The 21,101-nt window shown below is 41.9% G+C and overlaps 2 protein-coding genes across 13 annotated transcripts in view; one reads left to right on the forward strand and one right to left on the reverse strand.

Annotated features, from left to right (window-relative positions):
• Nucleotides 1–210: 210 nt before the first annotated feature.
• Nucleotides 211–12,601, reverse strand: DNAJB4 (DnaJ heat shock protein family (Hsp40) member B4). 2 transcript variants are annotated; one of them, XM_060276796.1, is made up of 5 exons: nt 11,899–12,601; nt 8,034–8,310; nt 4,735–5,309; nt 2,049–2,190; nt 211–1,552 (listed from the first exon to the last, which is right to left on the reverse strand). In XM_060276796.1, exons 2-5 carry the CDS (start codon nt 8,242–8,244, stop codon nt 1,290–1,292), a joined length of 1,191 nt encoding a protein of 396 aa, XP_060132779.1. In that variant the 5' UTR covers nt 8,245–8,310; nt 11,899–12,601; the 3' UTR covers nt 211–1,289. The 2 variants fall into 2 exon arrangements, with proteins under 2 accessions (XP_060132779.1, XP_060132778.1); XM_060276795.1 differs by lacking the exon at nt 11,899–12,601 and having other exon boundaries at nt 8,034–10,240.
• A 5,168-nt stretch (nt 12,602–17,769) lies between these two features.
• The window catches only part of FUBP1 (far upstream element binding protein 1), a 30,731-nt gene continuing 27,399 nt past the window's right edge, over nt 17,770–21,101 (forward strand). For 5 of the 11 annotated variants that reach the window (XM_035122330.2, XM_035122331.2, XM_035122332.2 and 2 more), the window contains exon 1: nt 17,788–18,009. In XM_035122330.2, coding sequence (XP_034978221.1) covers nt 17,896–18,009 — 114 coding nt within the window. In that variant the 5' untranslated portion in view covers nt 17,788–17,895. Of the gene's footprint in view, nt 18,010–21,101 lie in introns of all 11 variants that reach the window. The other 6 variants (XR_004693025.2, XR_004693026.2, XM_060276802.1 and 3 more) reach the window with 2 other exon arrangements.

Genomic DNA, 21,101 nt, shown 5'->3' on the forward strand with positions numbered 1-21,101 from the left:
TAAAATCTTATGAAATGTTGCCAATTCATTCAAATGGATAGTTTCTAGAATGGTTGCTCCCCCCCGCCCTCCATGATTATAACTATTTTGCATTATAGATGGCTACTGCATTTTCTACATAAAAGCATACAAAATTGTTAATTACCCTGTTGGTTAACAGTGCAGCTACCTAGCACATTTGTATGTACATAAAATCATTTATTTTCTTTAAAGAATATGACTTTCAGATGTTAACATATTGCAGCAAGTTTAGAAACAAATGCTAAAAGGATGTTTACTTGTTCATTTTTGCCATCCAAGGGTACCAGCCCTATAGATTCTTTTTCTTTTCTTTTAGAAAACTGTAATTGAGGGCATTTTCTTCCCTTCCTTTAGATAATTCAGAACAAGCTTACAATTTCTTAAGTGGGACCGAGTACTACTAATTTACTGACCACAGAAGTTTCAAGAGGCTTAAACTATGAAAGACTGTGAAGTTAGTGTGCTTGAAGTAGGCCCATTCCCTTGACATTTGTTCAGATAACCCTTCTATATAGACTCACTCTCTCAGCAGGCAGGTTCCACAATTTGCACATATGTTTTAATGGACATTAAAGCAACTGTCACATTTTTTCCATATGGAAATCTGGTAAACCAGCTGTGAGCTTGTTGACTGGAATGGTTGCTTGAGCTGGGTTTCGTGGGAAAGCATGTAGGCTAAAGTGCCAGAAAGTTGGGGGGGGGTCTTGTGGCCTTTTTACTGGTTAACAAGATTTACCTAGGTCGTTTATGCCTTTTTGAAGAAAGCAGGCCCTTACTTTTGGCAGGGAACAGCCCACCTTCGGATCATATTTGGATTATCTTGCTCCGTGTTGTATGCTTTTGTCCCTGCGAAGCCAATGATTTTATTGATATGTACAGAACTGGCTGGTTGAGCACAGTTTGTTTGATCTGACATAATTGCCCTAATATATTTGTTCTCACTAATGTTTCCTTTTATCAAATAAATGTACCTCCTTTTGGAATTGTGTGTGTGCGTGCGAGCTTTATTTAGGTAATGCCTTGGTACTAAATCCAATACTTGACTGCTTAGTTCCCTACCAGGTACTGTGTTTTTAGAATAGGGTCAGACAGCAAAGGGTCTTGACCCTTGCTCCCTTGGAAACTTAGGAACGCCATGTGAAATCTGGGAGTCTCATGGCCTGGGCTGGATAGGACTGGAGGCTGCATAAATGTAGGGTAGGGGTTAGACACCCTGAATATGTGGCAACTACTGAGTCACCCATTGTGTGTTCTGGTTTGGAGCATGTTCATGGCATGGTACGTATATGTATGACTGTGAAATGGCACATATAATTTTCTGTTAGGCGAGCATCTGTAGAATACTGAGGAAAGGAATCCAAAAACATACAACAATGCAGAAAAAGAAACTTACCCTTCGGGCTCATGAACATTTCAAGTGAGATTTCCTGCCTTCTGCTGTGTGCAATGTAAACATAGCGAATTGGCATATACACAACATAAATACTGCAAACGTTACATAGATCCATACTATGAGTTCCAATTTCTGATCCTGCAATATAATAATCTCACATAGATGATAAAGAAATATCTGAAATAAAGTGCTTTAAAACGCAAGCACTTCGTGATTCTGTGCATATGAGATATGCATATGAGATATGCACAGAAGTGCCCCCCTCACACACACAAAAAAATACATCTTACTTATAAGCAAATACTGGATAAAACTTTTTGAAAAGGAAAATCCAATGCACAGCAAATGGTTTTAGCTTCATACTTGATTGCAACTGTTTTGTACTTTTGCCTTCTATTCTCATGCAGCACTGCATAACTCTCTCCCCTATCCACACACAAACAAGGTAAGTTCCACAGTTATAGATTGCACTTTTACAGCATAAACCTCAACTCTTCAATTTTCGGTGTCCTTTTGGAACAAGTTCAAAAAAGTAAGTTGTTTTATGAAACAGGAAGATTTCTCCTGAGTACTTCTTTTGATGCTGGAGCTATACTGTCTGGAAAGGTTACTTCAAACTCTATAATCAAGTCACCTCGTTGGTCAGGATTTTTGGGAAATGGCAAGCCGTATCCTATAATTCTTCTTCTCATTCCAGGTTTTACAACTTCATTTACTGTCATAGGTATGGTTCGACCTTCTATTGTTGGTACATTGATTGAGGTGCCACACAAGGCCTAAAAAATAAGTTTAAGAAGCCAAATCAGAAGCAGCAGGACATTTTTTTTTGGTAAAGCACTTAAAGAAAGATAAGTATCTCTGAAATATAACTTAGAAATACAGTTATTATACATCCTATACTGTTACTCTACGTTGGGTGTATTGGTAATGCTAGAAACACTACAAGTAAACGTATTTTCAGGTAAAGCCTAGGGTTTAATTTTCAGAAACAGAGATTGAATCTTATACAAATAATTACTGTGTAGCCCAAATTCTTACAGCACAATCCTATGTATGCATTTCATAACTATAAATGGTTTTGTAAATGGAAAACAATAAGCAAACATAGCTGAACAGTTCCCACTACATAGAGCAGAAGTGGCTAGCCTGTGCCACTTCCATATGACATTGCTGGCTCAGGTTTATGAGAGTTGGCATCTGACAACATCTGGAGGGTTACAGGCTCTGCACCCCTGCTTTACATGGAGCTTCTTGTGCATATAAGCACTACCAGTAGTGGTTGGCAGGGCAGTGGCCGGTGGAGCTGCTTTGCTGACCTAGTTTCCCAATGTCATGCATTGCTGCCCATTACCAAGAGGGATAGGGGCAAGGCAACGGGGACCTCTGTGTAGTGCAAGGGCATCAGATTGGCTGCAGCCATACCAAGCTCCCTGCTGCTTTGCCACTCCTCCTCTTGCTAACCAGCAGTGACTTCATGGTGTTGGCAAGTCAAGTTAGCAATGCAGCCCCACTGGACACCATCCATCTTCTCCTTGAGGTAGGAACCATCTATGCCAGATGTAGGTAGCATGGTACCCTTCAGATAATGCTGTCTACAACTTGCTTCATTCCTTATCAGTGGTTACGGTGGATGGGGTGGGTGGGAGTTTTAGTTCCAAATACAGAGGGCACCATGTTGCCTATCCATGATCTATTCATGCAAAGCATGAGTGCACTACACTCGTTTTGCAACCCATGGACAAAAATGAAGGAGTCCTACATGCACAGAATTCAGTGTTTATGTAAGAATCCCGGTAGTCCACTGTCAGCCAACCTATTAGGAATGCCAGACTCTCTAACTAATTGTACTTCAAACAAAAACAAACCAAAGCCTGGCATAAGCTGTATTAAAAATAAAATTAGCAAAATATTAGGTGCTTAGATTCACTATAGAGAGGTATTTACACGGTAATATTATTATAAGGCATAGCTCATAGCGCTATTTAGTTTAGTTTTGTTCTATTTCATTTTGCTTGTTTAGTTCGAACTGCAACATAATGTGCATATACCTGTACATCAATTTAACACCCATTTATATAAATGCATTGGTTTAAAATTAAACCCATGCCACCTCAGCTAAGTTTACTGTTGCTTACATTGGCCAAGTGTTGGTTTGCATAACTGCACCATTTTGTATCCAACTACTCAATTGCTACAAAATTAGAAGCAAAGCATATCTTGTTGTCCACATAGCACTGATTTCTCTATCACGCTGCAGAGCGATGCCACATCCTCATACTGCAAAGAGCAACTGAATAGAATCAGAAAACATCCCAGCCAGTTAAAAGGCAGGCTCAACTGAGTACACGACTAACTTTTGTTGCAGGCAGAGTTGTGCCCAATACTAGTCCTACTCAGAGTAGATCCATTGAAGTAAATGGACCTGAGTTAGCCAGATCCATTAACTTCAGTGGGTCTACTTCAAGTTGGACTAGCACTGGATTCATCCCAGAATAGAAAATGGCAATCAGGGGAAAGCAAGAGATGGCACAAGGATAGATTGGGTCAGCCAAAGCAGCAACCAAAATTATGAAGTAGTGTTAGCTTTGGATATTTTATCCCACACTCTGTTATGACATGTTAAAGTCAAAGAATAGCAGTCATCCTTCTTCCAAACGGTGCTGAACTATTCAACACAGTGGGTGGAATTCCAGTGTCACACTGCAGCTTGCCAGATGGAACTATGCCCCTCTCCTCCTCCCTGGGTGCTGCTCTGGGAGTTCTCCCGACACTCCCCCGGAGTCGATTTTGGGGCATGCTGGGGTGAGGAGAGGGAAAAGCCCCATTGTGCAAGTAGAAGTTCTTCTGCAGGGCTTGCACTGACAGGACTAGTTTGGTGACTCACGCCCATTATCTGGGTGTCTACATATTTATCAAACAATATCATCTATGGCAGGCTTCCTCAAACTCGGCCCTCCAGATGTTTTGAGACTATAATGCCCATCATCCCTGACCACTGGTCCTGCTAGCTAGGGATCATGGGAGTTGTAGGCCAAAAACATCTGGAGGGCCGAGTTTGAGGAAGCCTGATCTATGGGATATTACAGGCATCCTCAAACTTCGGCCCTCCAGATGTTTTGGAATACAATTCCCATCTTCCCCGGCCACTGGTCCTGTTAGCCAGGGATCATGGGAGCTGTAGGCCAAAACATCTGGAGGACCGCAGTTTGGGGATGCCTGGGCTATTATCAGCTTTGACTGTAAAACAATGTGAACAAGTTTGAAGCACAGATGGCACAAAGTTCTAACAATACCATTCCAAATCATAACAGGGTGCTTACCTCTCGCAAGCTGATCTTGACAGGATAGACAATATTTGAACCATCCCTCTTGAAGTGAGGATGTAGTTTATCTTTAATAACAAACACAATATCAGCTGGTATGGTGCTAGGTGTTTCATCGCCTTCTTTGGGGAATGTAATTTTGGTGCCCTCTTTCCATCCTCTCTTGATATCAATAGTGAGGATTTTATCCTCTGTTCTGACACTTCTACCATCTGGGTTGAGCCGTTTTCGGGAAATTCTCATTCTTTTTGTGCATCCATGGTAAATCTCTTCCAGTGATACCTTGAGTTCATGAACAATAGGGGGATCTTGCTTACGACGGGGTTGGCTACCAACAGTGTTTCGTTCCCTTGGAAATCCATTCATATTGAAAGAAGTAAAGGAACCAAACGGATCTCCATCCACTTCCATGTCTTCAGTGTCTCTGCCACCGGGCATCCTTCTTCCAAAGAAGATCTCAAAAGGATTCGCACCACCAAAAAATGCTGCAAATGTGGCATGTGGGTCTCCATGAAAGGAGTACCGGAAAGTACCACCTTGCCCATCTGGCCCTCCAGCTCCTCCTTTCAGTCCTACAAAAGGGTACAAATAAGTTTAACAATGCCAACCTTAAATACAGGGAATGAGGCAGAGGGCCTTCTCGGTAGTGGCACCCATCCTGTGGAACACCCTCCCATCAGTTGTCAAGGAGATAAGTAACTATATAACCCTTAGAACAGGCATCCCCAAACTCGGTCCTCCAGATGTTTTGGGACTACAGTTCCCATCATCCCTGATCACTGGTCCTGTTAGCTAGGGATGATGGAAGTTGTAGTCCCAAAACATCTGGAAGGCCAAGTTTGGGGATGCCTGCCTTAGAAGATATAGAAAGGCAGCCCTGTATAGGCAAACCTTTTAATGTGTAATGTTTTATTATGCTTCTATACATGTTGGAAGCCACCCAGAGCGGCTGGGGCAACCCAGTCAGATGGATGGGGTACAAATAATAAAATTATTATTATTATACTGGTTTAGAAATGCAAGGTACAATCTCCAACTATAATCATGTATACACTTAATGATGGGACTTACTTTATTCCGTAGGGCCTACTTCGAGGAAGCAACCATTGGATTGGGCCACATCAAATATAACACAGCCCAAATATAACACAGCCCAATCTTACATGCATTTATTTGGAAGCCCAGCTGAGTTTAATTGGACCTACTTCTAAGTTTTGAATAGACTACAGCCCAAGAAATTAGAAAATGCTAAAGTACTGCAAGTTACGCAAAGTGATATTTATAAAGAGATCTTATGAAGTTATGCTATCACACTCATGCTGACAGTTACCTCAGCTATTTCAAGCCTGCCATTTCTTCCAACGTTATGGCACCCACCTACACTCTGTGATTAATTACACCTACGCAGCCATCCTAAATTTAAACAGTTTCTTAGCTTTCTAGTCTATCTTCAAAACACCTAAGCAGATTCTGCATAAGAAGGCTGTGGGCCTTAACTCTATAGTCTTTGGTTCTAAATTGTTACCTGCTGCATGGGAGGGAGGGAGGGAGGGAGAGAGAGAGAATATGAATATGAATAGAAAAAAACATGAATGTTTGCAAGTTGGGGATGTAGTAGGCCTACCCAAAGTTAAGAGATAAATTATGCTGTCATGGATGTTAATCAAATTTACATTAGGGTGGGATTCAGAAATGCAAGAATACAAACCTGTAGAAAGGTTTTAGAACTCTACTTTCAAAAATCTTATTTTGCATTGACTTAGAACAGGCAACCCCAAACTGCGGCCCTCCAGATGTTTTGGCCTACAACTCCCATGATCCCTAGCTAACAGGACCAGTGGTCAGGGATGATGGTAATTGTAGTCCAAAACATCTGGAGGGCCAAAGTTTGGGGATGCCTGACTTAGAACCATGAAAACAAAAATCAAGTCTTTTCTCCAAGCTGGGAAAATATTCAGTAAATAAAAATAGGTTGCTAAAATAGCTTTTCAGGCTAAACCTAGTCTCTTAGCTATGATGAGCATGATGATCATATACAGATGTAGTACTAATGCCAAGTGGGCTGACAAACCATACCATGTGCTTAGCGGAATGACACTTCCTAGAATAGATAATGGATAGGTTTTGCTGAAAGGACACCGGGTCCCATGGCTATAAAAGGGGGCTCTGGACCCACAGTCTGCCCATGTCCAAGATTTAAAGCTTTATCGGCTCATTAAAAATCTAATGTGTTAAACAGAAATAAATATGTTTGGTGACAGCTGCTTCTATTCCTTTCATTTTAATTTCTCACAGGACAAGTAGAAAATCCATGCTGATATTGGCTGGGAAAGAAGCAGACACACACACTGGTATAATTAGGAGAAGAAGGTAGGAATGAAAAGGGGACTAAAGAATGCTGATCCTTGACTAAGAATAAGGAACCCGTTTGTTTCAAGGCCTCACGTAAGTCCAACGACTATAAGAGAAACAGTGATCCTGGAGCTGCAGTATTAAAACTTCAAGTAGAACCAGCATTTATAGAAATGTATGGATTTGTGATGAATTCAAACTTCTCAGAGCAATCATCATCAAGAGCTCATCAATTAAGTGTTCACATGTTTTCAATAGACCATCACGTCTTGAGAACTTTCCCTTAAAGTGAAAAGTCTTGTTTCATTGAGGGAGTATCTTATTGTAATGAAGTCTACTTAGGTCAGCATTTGAACAAGATTTTGAACCATAAAGGTAGCAACCCATTTCCAAAAGGTCTAAGAATCCATCTAAACTAAATTATTTTAACATACTGTAATCGTTTTAAGATAAACACAGTGCTTCTGGGCCTCATTCCCTTGGCACTTTAGCACTGTTTACAATTAAGCTGAAAACTTGTCCTAGTATTTGATGACATCAGACAAATTCTTTCCTTTCCAGGCAAGACGCCAATATTGGCTGAAGTCTGGACACCTGGACCCTGGCTGAGAAGGACAATTTTGAATAAAAGCTTATTTTAATAAAACTGTATCCGTATATTTTATGCTACCTTGGAAGAGTGAGACAAACTCAGCACACTATTGCAAAGTTTTTGTAACATAAATTAAATAGTATCTACTAACATGTTTGACAGATGAATCAAATATATTCACATAGAAAATAACCTTAATTAGAACATGCCATAGAAGTATTAGACTCTCAAGCAAGACTGTTACTACATCTAAATGCTCAAACCTGCTTCTTAAAAACTGCGTCCCTGCATCTGACAGTTAATAAAACATTTCTATTTTAAGCTAATACTACCGTACATAAAATTATTTTACCTTCTTCTCCAAACTGATCATAAATTTCTCTTTTTTGGGGATCACTCAGCACCTCATAAGCTTCTGCAATCTCTTTGAATTTTTCTTCTGCGTGGGGAGATTTGTTCTTATCTGGATGCCATTTAAGGGCTTGTTTTCTGTAAGCTTTCTTTATGTCTTCATCAGATGCTCCCTTTTCGATCCCAAGAACGGAATAATAATCCTTTCCCATACTGAACGTTCACAAAGTTTATTTCTTTCTATATAACAGCGTCCAGTTTCTCAGCTTGCGATGTTGCTGGAAAAGCGTTAACAGAAGTCACAAGAGCGGCAGTATTAGTAAGCAGCGGGCAGACTGCTTGTTACATTACATTCTCCCTTCCTTGGTCGTTTCATACAGATAAATATACACAGTGGTAGAGACACTGCCACCCAGAGCCCTCCCAATTATACTACGTGTCTGTGCTCTTTCTAGAACAGCAAATGCTATAAGACGTCACTTCCCAGGCTAACTACAGCCAAAACTCTGCAGTGTTCATTTTCTGCAGTTAACTCTTCAATGTCCTTCTCCCTCTGAAGCTGAATGAATTGCTGATCGGGAAGGAAAAACCTTAAACTCCCCCCCCCTTTCCTTTTATACATGGACCTGTGTATTTCAGACACAGGTCAAATTTTGGACAATGTGATAAAGTAATCAGTGTGAAAAATGAAACTGTTAGAATAAACAAACAAACAAACCACCCGGATTTCTTAGTTGTGAAGAATCAGTTAACAGGATAGAGATGGCAATTAACAACAAAAATTATGGGAAAGTAAAGATCTTATAAAGTACAGGCCATGTCTCCTGCTCCCAGTACATTGGTTTTGATTTATTCACATTCAGCCTATAAAAGCAAATTGCACGTGTTTCACTAGCAGCAACACAACAGAATGATTGATTGCCTCACAGCACCAGTCACTTTTCATGCTACCCTCTAGGCACAAGGGACAGATACAAAATAGATTAAGCCATTGCGTGCATTTGCTTTCCTTGTGGAATGTCAAATGTTGGGGGGGGAAAGCCTAGCACTGAGTAGGGTACAAAAAGCAACCTGTCAGTTTTTTTGCAGTCATTTTAGTTGCAGGTGGCACCAATATATAGGTGGACAGAACAATCATGTAGCTGAAACAGCAGAAGCAACAAGAGCCAATTTCAGTTGTTTCAGGGGGAATTTAAAAGTAAATAGGGGTTAATAGTTGCTTTTCAGTTAACCTTAGATCGTAGTAAGTATGACTTACAAAAGACCATAGCTTAAATTATGTATTATAGTTGCACTCTTCTCTTTCCCAGAGAGCCAGTTCACATGCCTGTTCACATATTCTCTATCCAGGCCGTTTTTGTCTGCCTAACCCAAGCAGTTAGAATCATCTGTTTGTTACATTGATTTCACACTGGAGTGAAATTCAAGCATTCTAGTTTATGTTTGTTTGCTTATTCCAGTAAGCGGTGGATTCTGATACCTTTAAAAGGAGCCTGTATTCTCAGAAACTACGCATTATAGGCGACATGGTGAATAGCACAGTACAATCAATCATTTTCCAAGTCTTGGGGTAGGAGAGCCTTGGAACATCCATGAAGGCATTATCGTTTTGCCTTTAAATTTCTCAGAATAGAACTGCCATTGACATCAAGACTAGAATTTCTTTCTACCAATGTTCGGAATTCCAAAGAGAGAGTTGGAACCTGCCCTCAACAGCTGCCCCATGCCAAAAGAGACGGCTTGCTCATTCAGTCCTGATTACAAAGGGTGGGGGGGGGTCCTTGGGGGAACTTATCCCTCCCTTTGCCCATCTCCCTTGCAGCTTTCTTATAATTTGAAGAAATCCATGTGAGGTGTGCAACAAAGAGATGCAGTGTAGAGTGATCCTGTTCAGCTCTCCTCACTGCATTTCTCTTCCCTCCCAGTTTTCTTCTGCACACCCCAACAGACAGTCAGCATTCCATTCCCAATAAATTCTACTGAAGTGCAACAGCTGAAATTATATGAAGTTTCTCATATACAGCTGTCCAGATAAGGGAATGGATGGATGTTTGAGGCGGGTGGGGAAGAATGAGGATGGGAGAAAGCCTACCAAGAGACATTGGGAGGAAGTAGAATAGGCTACGACCAGCAAAATTACACTTGTGTTTAGGGTTGCCAGACTCAATAGAGGACAGGACTTCTGAGCCTTTAATTGTCCTGCTCTCTTTTGAGTCTGGAAACCTTAAAGAGAAACCAGCAGACCCTTTGTTTAATTTCCAGGCAAAAGGGTCTGCTGGTTTCTCTTTAAGGTTTCCAGACTCAAAAGAGAGCAGGGCAATTAAAGGCACAGAAGTCCTGTCCTCTATTGAGTCTGGCAACCCTACTTGTGTTGCAGCATTTTCTATAGCCTCAGGAGCAACTCAAGATAGTTTTCCTCTGAATTGTTTAGTTCTCATACCTCGCAGATTGCCTACTCCAAATCATCCTAACTAAAGCAAACTTATTTTTTGTTAGCTACCTTGAAACTTGTGTCTGAAAGATGGCCTAGAAACCTTTTACCAAAAATAAAACAGGCATGCCAACAATGACACTTGTGTCCTCTGTGTGTCAGATATGAATGGAAAGGGCACAGATGTGCGCACAGAAACCTTTGCCTTGCTCTGGAACACAGCATACTCTAGTAGCCAATTTGGACACACAAGCAATCCAAATAACACATTCCTCTTCTTTCACTAGTATCACCTCTCACCACACCAGAAGGTTCTTCATTACATGTCGGTGAGTCCTTATCCTCATACCAACTCTGAAATATTTCACGAGCCATTTAACAATTCTGCTTGACTTAGTCCACAGAGATGTGGAGTGAAGCAAAACAAAAAGCAGTGCTGCCACCGTAAGTTGAGCATATGTGGGCATGAAACTGTATGTGACTTCTTAAATGACATTTTGGCTTTCTTTTTCTTTTATGGACTCAAGTCCCTATGTCAAACCCGTTTACCAATAGAAAACACACATATTCATCAAAAACATTTTTGCAATTAAAATTAGTAATGTGTATATTTCTTTTTTTACATGTGAGGTGGTATTTGTGCTGCTGTTTCTGACACGTTATATAACCAGAAAATGAGATGAAAATACAGCTGGTCTTTTCTTCAGAAAGTGTATTTATAGCTTGTTTGAATAATATATTCCTGTTAACAGCAAGGTGGAAGAGCTTATTCTATTTTCTACAACATGGCTTCAAAAATGATGTGATCTATTCTATTAACCGAAATAGTTCAAGTAGTGTGAACAATTCAAAGTAAATAACAGGTCAATCTAAATAATAAAAAAACAAATTTCTATTTGTAAAGCCATTTTTTTTTTTGCAACATGGAATTGGAGTTATCTATTGGTCTGGACATCTAGCCTTTAAAACCAAGGCTGGTGGTTTTACTGGAACCAAGGTGAGGTGTATATAGTGAGGCATCATATAGCATGCTGTAACTTGTTGTAAAGAATTGGTAGGAATAGCTTTTGTATGCAGAGAGGCAACAAGAACTTATTTTACAAAAAACTTATTATCTTACTTTGCCAAGCTATGTAAATAAAAGTTAATGGGTGGGTGCTTCCCTCTGTTCTATCATCCTGCCCCATTATTCTGCCTTCAACATATCCTAGTACAGTCTTCTTCCTATACACTTCTCTGCACGACCAGAGCAAGAAGGGGTTGGAATGAGCAGCGTCCACAGCACAAATGGTGGCTGTTGTTCATCTACATACAGTCTGGCAATTTTAAGGTTATGGCAGAAATGGATACATATTGGACAGCTGTTTCAGGGGCTATGTTCTGCCCACCTAACTTAAAAAGTAAATAACTCTCTTAAAGGAAAACAGGACCTTACCTGACCACAATCCTTACACGCAGCAATACGTGTAGTTACCTCTAATCTTGATCTGCTCAGTTTATTTTTGCGAGAAAGGAACTCAGGATATCATGTTCTGGAACTGAGCGGGGAATATTTTGTGTAAACATCCTCTCTTTGTATTTCAGTTGCCAAGTAAAAGCTCTGGTCAGATTCTTTCACTGCCTTTGTTTTTGGCAAGACCAACATAGAAACCAACTTTTGTGATGGGCTTAATAGAGAGTAAAGACAGAAGAGAACTGAAGCTTATAGAAAAAGTGTCTGTTCTGCTGCGGCTCATGCTATTTGTGTACTGTACATCAGCGGAGAATTTTACTCAGACACTCAGTTCAATGTCACACAAATGATATTGAACACTAAGCAGCTGAAAATTAACATGACACAACAACTGCGTGGAATCCATGATCAGAGTGCAAGGGTTGTGTTCTGAAAGCAAATAATTTTCTCTAGGTTCCTCTTCCTGGCCTACCATTTTTCCTCTTCCTGGCCTACCATTTGCCAGGTACTTTTAAAGAAGCCAATCAACATTTTGAACATTTTGAAGCTACTTCATTTAGGACTATGAGAACAAGCCTCATCAGCCTTCAGGCTCCCACACTTTTCCTCCAGCTACCCATGTCATCTGAACACAGGCAAACAATAAAGACATTGGATTCTTATCTCATTATGCATGATCTAGCTTTCTTTAGCGGCTCAGCCCTTGCTTCCCCCCCCCCCCCGCAGGACCAATTGCAGTCATCAGCAGTCGTTAACAGCCATCAACAGGTTTACCACTCCTATCAGCCCATCACCCATTCCCACCACCACCACCCTCTGAATATACATAAGGGTCTGGTGGATTCTGTTTCAGTGTATCTGACGAAGTGTGCATGCACACGAAAGCTCATACCAAAATAAAAACTTAGTTGGTCTTTAAGGTGCTACTGAAGGAATTTTTTTGTTTTGCTTCAACTCAGACCAACACGGCTACCCACCTGTAACCATAGTTATCCTAATTATGGTTTGTTGAAACAAGCCAGCTTCATAATAGCAGTTTATGAAGCTGACTTGTTTCAACTAATCATAGTTAAGATTAACCACTATCTAAGGGGCAGAGAGCTGGACCATAAAGAAGGCTGATCGCCGAAGAATTGATGCTTTTGAATTATGGTGCTGGAGGAGACTCTTGAGAGTCCCATGGACTGCAAGATCAAACCTATCCATTCTTAAGGAAATCAGCTCTGAGTGCTCACTGAAGGACAAATCCTGAAGCTGAGGCTCCAATACTTTGGCCACCTCATGAGAAGAGAAGACTCCCTGGAAAAGACCCTGATGTTGGGAAAGATGGAGGGCACAAGGAGAAGGGGACGACAGAGGACGAGATGGTTGGACAGTGTTCTTGAAGCTATCAACAAGAGTCTGACCAAACTGCAGGAGGCAGTGGAAGATAGGAGTGCCTGGCGTGCTCTGGTCCATAGGGTCACGAAGAGTCGGACACGACTAAACGACTAAACAACAACAAGGGGTGGAGACACTAAACTGTGCTTTAATCTGGAATGAAAGCTTCAAAACTCCACCTTATAGCCATTGCATCAAAATTCAGCCAGTGCATGTCCGCAGATTAAAATATGTCATGGGTAATGGGGTTGAGAAAAAGGTAAACATCCTCAAAAATATACCAGAGAATAATTAGAGCTCTTCTCATTTACTTTCTAGAATACTTTAAAATAGCATTTTACAAGTCTTATATAGATGTATTCAAATCAAAGTACTTTAAAATATGACTTAGTGTCTATCCCACTATTTAATCCCAAGTAATGTATGTATAAGAAAATTATTCCTATCAAAACTTTACCAAAAAAGGAATAGCACAAATTTCAGCTGTGGACATGCAATGTATTTTAGGGGGGTGGAGTGTGTTTCCAAGTATCCATGCCAGAGACTTACTCTCAAGGGCTTTTCTCCACCCACACATTGGAGTATGACTCACAGTGCTAAAGTTAAAGTTTACAGAAGACTTAGAAGTCCAATTCTCTTGCGCTGTGAAATCCAGTAAGAAAAGACTGAATTTGATTCCTTAAACCTAACCAGCAGGAAGATCCATGGCAGGTAATTGGGTGACAGAACCGACAAAGATTTTGAACTAAAATTCCCAGGTGATGTCACACATTAGGAGCTCTACAGAAAGAGAAAGCTACATAGCTCTGAGCATAATTTGTCTATTCAGATCAGAAACAACTAAAAGTGGTTGCTTAAGTCTTTGAGTTTTAATATTCCTGTGCCACTCCGTATCTCACAAGAGGCCCTTCTTCGAACCTGTTACAAATAATATAGCATGTTACAAATAATTTCATAACAACCCAGAACTACCATATTTAGTATTTGTATACATAACTCAATAATGTGTTTTCCCTTGCAAACAAGTAGTGAGGGGTGTTCCCTACCCCCATTCTACTTGAGAGCAGCTTATTACGGTAAATGAGCCATTTACAAAAGTACAGAATTATCTAAGCACTGCCGATGATTCGCCTCAGAAACATCCGTTCAGCTACCACAGAATCCTGTCTAGATCTGACTCCAACATTATTCAAATGGTTGCTCTTTCCAAAAGGCTTTTCTTCTTATTCTTCCCCCCGAAAAACCTCCTGTGGAATGCAGAATATTAAATGAAGGCCTAGCATGGGTTATGTTGTTAACAGCAGGAAGAGCCAAGCAGCTCTCCTCTCCAAGAGTCTAGTCCTCTTTGTAGGGGCAAGAACACTTTCATGAAAAAATGAACTTCATGTGATTACATGCAGTTCATGAGTTAGTGTGCAGTCTAGGGCTCCTTCTCCTCTGAATTAAGCTGATCCTGTAAAGCAGGATCAAGAACCTATGGAACTCTAGATGTTGTTGAATTACAACTCTCATCAGTTACAGCCAGCATGTTTATGCTTCAGGGAAAATTGCATGAAATGTAACCAACTTCTTATTGTGGATAAACGCTTTCAAACTATTTTATTAGTACAACATTTTGAAAAGCTGTGTTTTAAACCCTTTGGATGTTTTATATGAGCACCATCTGACTATGACCACTAGAGGTCACTAAACAAATATTAATCTTTACAAATACAGTACTAGAAATCTTACCATCCCAAAGTTTTCAGTTTAGAAACATTATGGAAAAGAAGTGCTGTAGTTGTTTTTGTTACATTAAACTCTCTCTTTGTCTAGTGTAGTTTCTTTGCCACTTCCTCTTTAGTCTTAATCATGTGTTGTAGATACAGTATACGGCTGAGGTAGTGGTTGGTCCAGGGTCAATACTGTATGTTATTTTCATGTCAAACAGCAATTTGAACCTACGTCAATGACTATCTTACAAATTTCAATTTGTGGCGTACTACTGATAATGAAACTTCTCTGGCTGTCCCATGATAATTCCTATTCCCCCCCCCCCCCCGGCAAGCTCACAGCTTCAAAATAGATGTTATGATGCGCAGTGGATTCCAGAAAAAAACACATTATGAATTATTTTGAGGGTGTCTGTCGCATTGAGACTGTCTCTATCTCCCCTGCTTGAAGGCAAAAAAGCTGCACAATACTCCCATATCATTGTTTCCACCAATCACTATGTTCAAGGAATTAAGAGAGAATTATGGAACTTACCGTAAATCAAGGCCAAGTGTCAACACTAAGTCCCTTAACTCGCTAAATCTTGCCTAGTGAACCCTATGTAAATCTTTCAGATAAAAAGTTTCTGACGCCAATGGATTTTGGTTTTCAAACTTTTCTATCCTGAAGAAACACTTTCCACATAGTAGTATCTTTGGGCCCCACAGTTGTCATCTATGAACCAGTGTCACACTTCCCTGCAGTCATACATTGCAAAGGAACATCTCAACAGCAGATAAGCTGTGTTTCAGCAAAGGTTGTACACAATTACTGAAAGTATTGAGGAATCGTTACATTTCCAATCAACCTGAAGATTCTGCAGAAGTCTAAAAACACTACACTAAACTAGACATGCAAGTTTAAGATCACAGATTAAGATAAAGGATTGTCTCCAATTAAGTCATACTCAGAATAGAGCCCTTGTAATCAACAGACTTTACTGAATTCACCAAATCTACTCCAAAGTATGAGCTTATCCACACTTACCTTTTGCTCCATACTTTCTAGGCACAGGTCACCCGCCGCTTTCCCAAGGAAAACCCGATCTTTACTGCCAAATTGGAGTAAATGGCATTATGGGTTTTCTGCAGATTGCTGTTTGGTCTGATTTAGCAGTAAAGAGCAGGGAGTTTTGGATAAAGCACTGGGGCAAAAAGAAAAAGACATAGAAAGCCCGGACCTGTGTCTAGAAATGTGGAGCAAAAGCAAGTGTGGATGAGCCCTAAGACTCTGCAAGCAATTTAAACCCTTGGCCCCACTCACTCCCTGTTGCACCTGCAGCCCTGCTACACATTTGGTAGCCAGGGTAGGGAGTCAAGCAGATTGCTGCACTAGCCTGGAGCTACTAGATCAAGCCGAAATTGGGCTTGCTGTTATGTGGCAGCGACAGGGTCAGCTTGTGTGGGCTCTGCACTGCTGAGATTCTGCCAGTGGCACAACCTGCACATTTGAAGGGCAGAAGGTGAATTTTCACAGCATCACTGTGCAGGCAGAAACCACACCCAATCCGTGTGTCCCCCACCCTCAGTCCAGCACAAAGGGGGGGGTATGGATTCCTGTTGGATACAGCCTGAGGAGTTTGTCTGACCCAAAATGTCCAAGATGCTGTAACTGTAATGCATTTAGAAAGGATTAGATGATGGTGTATGGAAAACACACACCCTATACGGTACTTAAAAGCACATCCCCACCTCTTAAGAATCCTGGGAACTGCAGTTCATCCTCTTGCAGAGCTATGGTTTCTAGCACCCACAGGCAAACTGTTCCCAGAATTTAGGGATGGGAATCGGATGCAAGCCGCTTAGGGCATGTATTACTTATAGATAGCATAGACCCTGGAGTGTTTCTGAGTCCTATGCATCAGTACCAGTAACCCAGGAGACATTTGCCCCTCCCCCCCGCCGGCACATAAGAATTTAAGACATATCACCGCCTTGAGGAAAAAAACACGTGTTTGTTTTTGGGTAACAGCAGGTGGAAAAGCTTTAATATAAACGTTATGGGCAGATACGAAATCAGCATTCATATCTTACATGCTTGTTTCTGGGCGTGCGCTTCTCTTCCGTTTTAACAACGTTTATCAAACCTTTAGCTGCAATTCGCAGGCCCACTATTTTGCTTGGGTTTGTCGCTATATATATAAGGCGACCGCGAACGGCGGCCCGAGCCCGTGACTCTACGTGCCCCTGAGAGAGGGAGAGAGGCCCTCGTCGCGCTCACTACACCCGCCCTGACAGACTCACTCGCAGGCCCAGAAGCTAAGGCCGCGACGACGGCGCTCCTCGAGAGACGCGACGGCAACGGCAACTCCCTCAGAGCCGCCTCCTCCCCTCCGCTATTGTCCGAACGCGCCGGCTCCGGAGAAACGTCAAAACGCCCGAGGGGGGTTAAAAAAAAAAGAGCGCGAAAGGGAGGGCTTTGGGGGATAGCCTATCGCGAGATTTAATGCCGCCCACCCCCTTCCCCCCGATTAAAACGTCACCACTGCATCTCGCTGGCGAAGAAATCGCGCGAGCCTCTCCCGCCCCCTAAGGGAGCACACAACCCCTCCCCTTTCCACATTTGCAAATCTCGGCCTGTGATTCGTGCCATCTCGCGAAAATCTCCTCCCTTTTCCTTCTTCAAAAGGATTTTCTCCTCCCTTTTTTTCCCTTCTCGCCTTGAAATCTCATGCCCTTTTCATAGACGTCTCGCGAGCTTTTGCCGCGCGCCACCTCCCCCTTCCCAACCCCCCGCCCTCCTCTCGTGGAACACGATGCGACGCAGGAATGTGAAAGGCTCCCGCCCGCCGCCATTTTCTTTCTTTCTTGGCAGGCAGAGAGCGCGGTAGGAAGCGGCGAAGCGGACATGGCGGATTACTCTACGGTACCCCCTCCTTCTTCGGGCGCGCCCGGGGGAGGCGGAGGAGGTGGCGGGGCAGTCAATGATGCTTTTAAAGACGCGCTGCAACGGGCTAGGCAGGTGTGTATCGTCGGCACCGGGCAATGGGTGCCGCTTCCCAGGCCGGCCTGGCCCGGCAGGCTTTTTCAAGCAGGCCGCCCAATTCGCCCCTCCGTCGCTCGGCGTCCTGCGCAAGGGCGAGCGGGGCACGCCCCACCACCACCACCGCCGTCCCGTAGGCCGCCAGAGGCGCTCCCTCCGTTAGGAGCTGAGGCGGTTTTTTGTTTCGTGGGCCTTTGGGAAGCCTTTTCGGGCAGGGGCGCCGTAGTTCCTTAAGTGACTAGAAAAAGGGGATGGAAAGAGAGAGTCCTGTGGCGCCTCACGGGAGCGAGGGAGGGAAGTGAGATTTGAGGGACACTATCCCTCGGATTATGAGGGAATTCCTTCTTCAGGGTCCTTCCCCCCCCCTCTTAAGCCGCCTTCCCGTAATGGCGGCGTCCTCTCTACGTGCACCACCAACCCAGAGAGAAAGAGGCGGGTGGGTCGGCATTTCTGATTTCCCCCCAACTTCCACCTCCCTCGCTCGCTCGCTCGCTCTTCGTCCACGAGCACCGTCTCCTGCCTTCCCCGCATGTAATACCTGTATTTGTAGCGATTTTTATCGTTTGGTGAATAGTTTCCACTGCACAGGATGAGGGAGGAATTAGCGCTCGTGCTCAAGGGGTGGGGTAGCCTCTTGTATGATCGAGGCACCTTTTACTTGAATTTCTGCCTCTTTCTTTACTTGGGATATTTCCCCCCCTCTCTTTTACTCACAGTTCAGGGTTTCCCCAATTTTTTTACACAGTCGCACAACCCGAAACACCGCTTTTATAAAATAGAAATTGTTATCTAATAAGAACTGTTCCACTCTTTCCTTTCCTCTTGTTCACATAGTAATTAGGTGTTTCTATATCACTATATGTGACCCCATGAGTTTTTAGATTAATTTTTTCAGTCGCCTGCTGAAAAATTTTAGATAAGAGTAAGATTTAGATAAGAGTATTTTCTAAATCAGAAAAAGACTCCCTTTCAATTCTGTAAGAGTTTATTTGAAATACTATACAGTAGTTGTCAACTACAGTAGTCCTGACTGAAGTGTCTCTGTCCTGTTGGTGTGGTTTGGGGCAGTGGGGGGGGGGAAATAATTGGCTTCCTACTTGACTGTTGAAGATAATTGTCGCCATTTTTAGCAGTACATACTGTAATGCTTCCCTTCCATTTATTTAGTTACCTTAAGCTTTCGTGTTTCCTAGCAACTTACGTAGACCAGTTAGATGTAACAACCAGCCCAAATTCAGAAAAGTGTTTGATCTAGAAACCACATCTTACTACTTTATACAAGCAAAGAGAATTAAGAAAGCATTTGGTTAAGAGTTATTTGCCTTCAGCAGTTGCCAATACCTTTGTTCAAACGGTCCATACAAATTGAAAGCTCCAGTAAGACAGGATCACAATCCTCTTTCTTGCAAGTGGGTGAGGTAAGGCAAGGAGGTTAGTACTGAATCCAGTAAATCGTAGGTGTAGTTTTGTTAACGGCAAGGAAGTGGCAAAATAATTTATAAACTAGTATGAAGCTTAATTTTCAGGGCCAAACACTACCACTTTACCCCATAGATGACTGAATATACTTGTCTATAAAGAGATTCTTTATAGCTGCACACTAATAGATGAACCATTCTACACATTTTGGCTGTTTGAACATTGAGCAAAGGGAAATAATTTTAAATTAGTTTCCATTCTAAGTTGCTGAAGATAAAACAAATAAGGTTATGGGGGTGCTTTTAATACATACTTACAACAACAAAAAAATTCTTGACTAAGGGCAGCTTGGAGTAGTATAATGTGTTACTCAATTCCTTTTCCAAATCTGGCACACCGAGCTGGCTAAGAAACAGCATCATGCCATAATTCAGAGTTACATACAGAGTCTGTCAAGACTTGGGTTTGCACACTCCCTACTTGTCTTTCACCTTGTACTGTAATTTCTTTCTGCTTTGAGACAGGCTGTGCTTTGTTGATTTGAACTGGCAGGCTTGTTTCTTTCAAACTAAAAGAAAGAGAGAGAATCATAGGGAAGAGGGAGATGAAGGGAACATTCAAATGTAAGCCTGAACCAATTAGGTTGTATTTCATTTAGGCTGTGATACTAAATAATGCAATTCTAAAAACACTCAAAAGTAAGTTCTCCTGAAATGGGGTCTGCTAGATGGAAAAAAGTTCCACTGAACAAATTTACTTGTGAATAAATATGATGTAGGCTCTTGTTTTTAAAACAGGAGAACCCAAATTTACAGGAACATAAATTAATTTCATTATAGTCATTAAAAATGCTAATTACCTACCTTTTATCTATTGATTCTCAGGTAGAGTAGAGAACATAAAATAAACAATCCACCATACAACTATAAAACAGCAAACCAAATAAAGGCAGTTAAAATAGAGTGAGATGATCAATTAACAACTTAATAAAATAAAGGTAAAGGGACCCCTGACCATTAGGTCCAGTCGTGACCGACAAAGCCGCTTCTGGCAAACCAGAGCAGCACATGGAAACGCCGTTTACCTTCCCGCTGTAGCGGTTCCTATTTATCTACTTGCATTTTGACGTGCTTTCGAACTGCTAGGTTGGCAGGAGCTGGGACCAAGCAACGGGAGCTCACCCTGTCACAGGGATTCGAACCGCCGACCTTCTGGTCAGCAAGCCCTAGGCTCAGTGGTTTAACCACAGCGCCACCTGGGTCCCAAATAAAGGCAGTTAAAATAGAGTGAGATGATCAATTACCAACTTAATAAAATACCTGGACGCAAATAGGTATGTTTTGAAATTGCCCTGGTTATGGAACTGAAAAGCCACCTTGGAGGATCTAAACACCCTGGCAACCTGGCATTGGTGGATATGTTCCTTTAGGTATTTTGGTGGTGAGCTGCTTAGAGTTGAAAAGATAAGCATCAGCACTTTGAATTGTGTTTTGAAGTGAATAAACAGCTAATGTAACTCTTAGAATCACTGTGGTGTCATTCCGTCTGTCCAGGAGGAGAGAGAGCGCAGCTGCATTCTGCCCTAACTTACGTTTCTGGGTTGTCTTCAAGTGATAGAACCATGTACGGTGCATTACAGTAACCCAGTCAGT

Source organism: Zootoca vivipara, chromosome 7 (assembly GCF_963506605.1).
Source record: "Zootoca vivipara chromosome 7, rZooViv1.1, whole genome shotgun sequence".
Classification (NCBI taxonomy): Eukaryota; Metazoa; Chordata; class Lepidosauria; order Squamata; family Lacertidae; genus Zootoca; species Zootoca vivipara.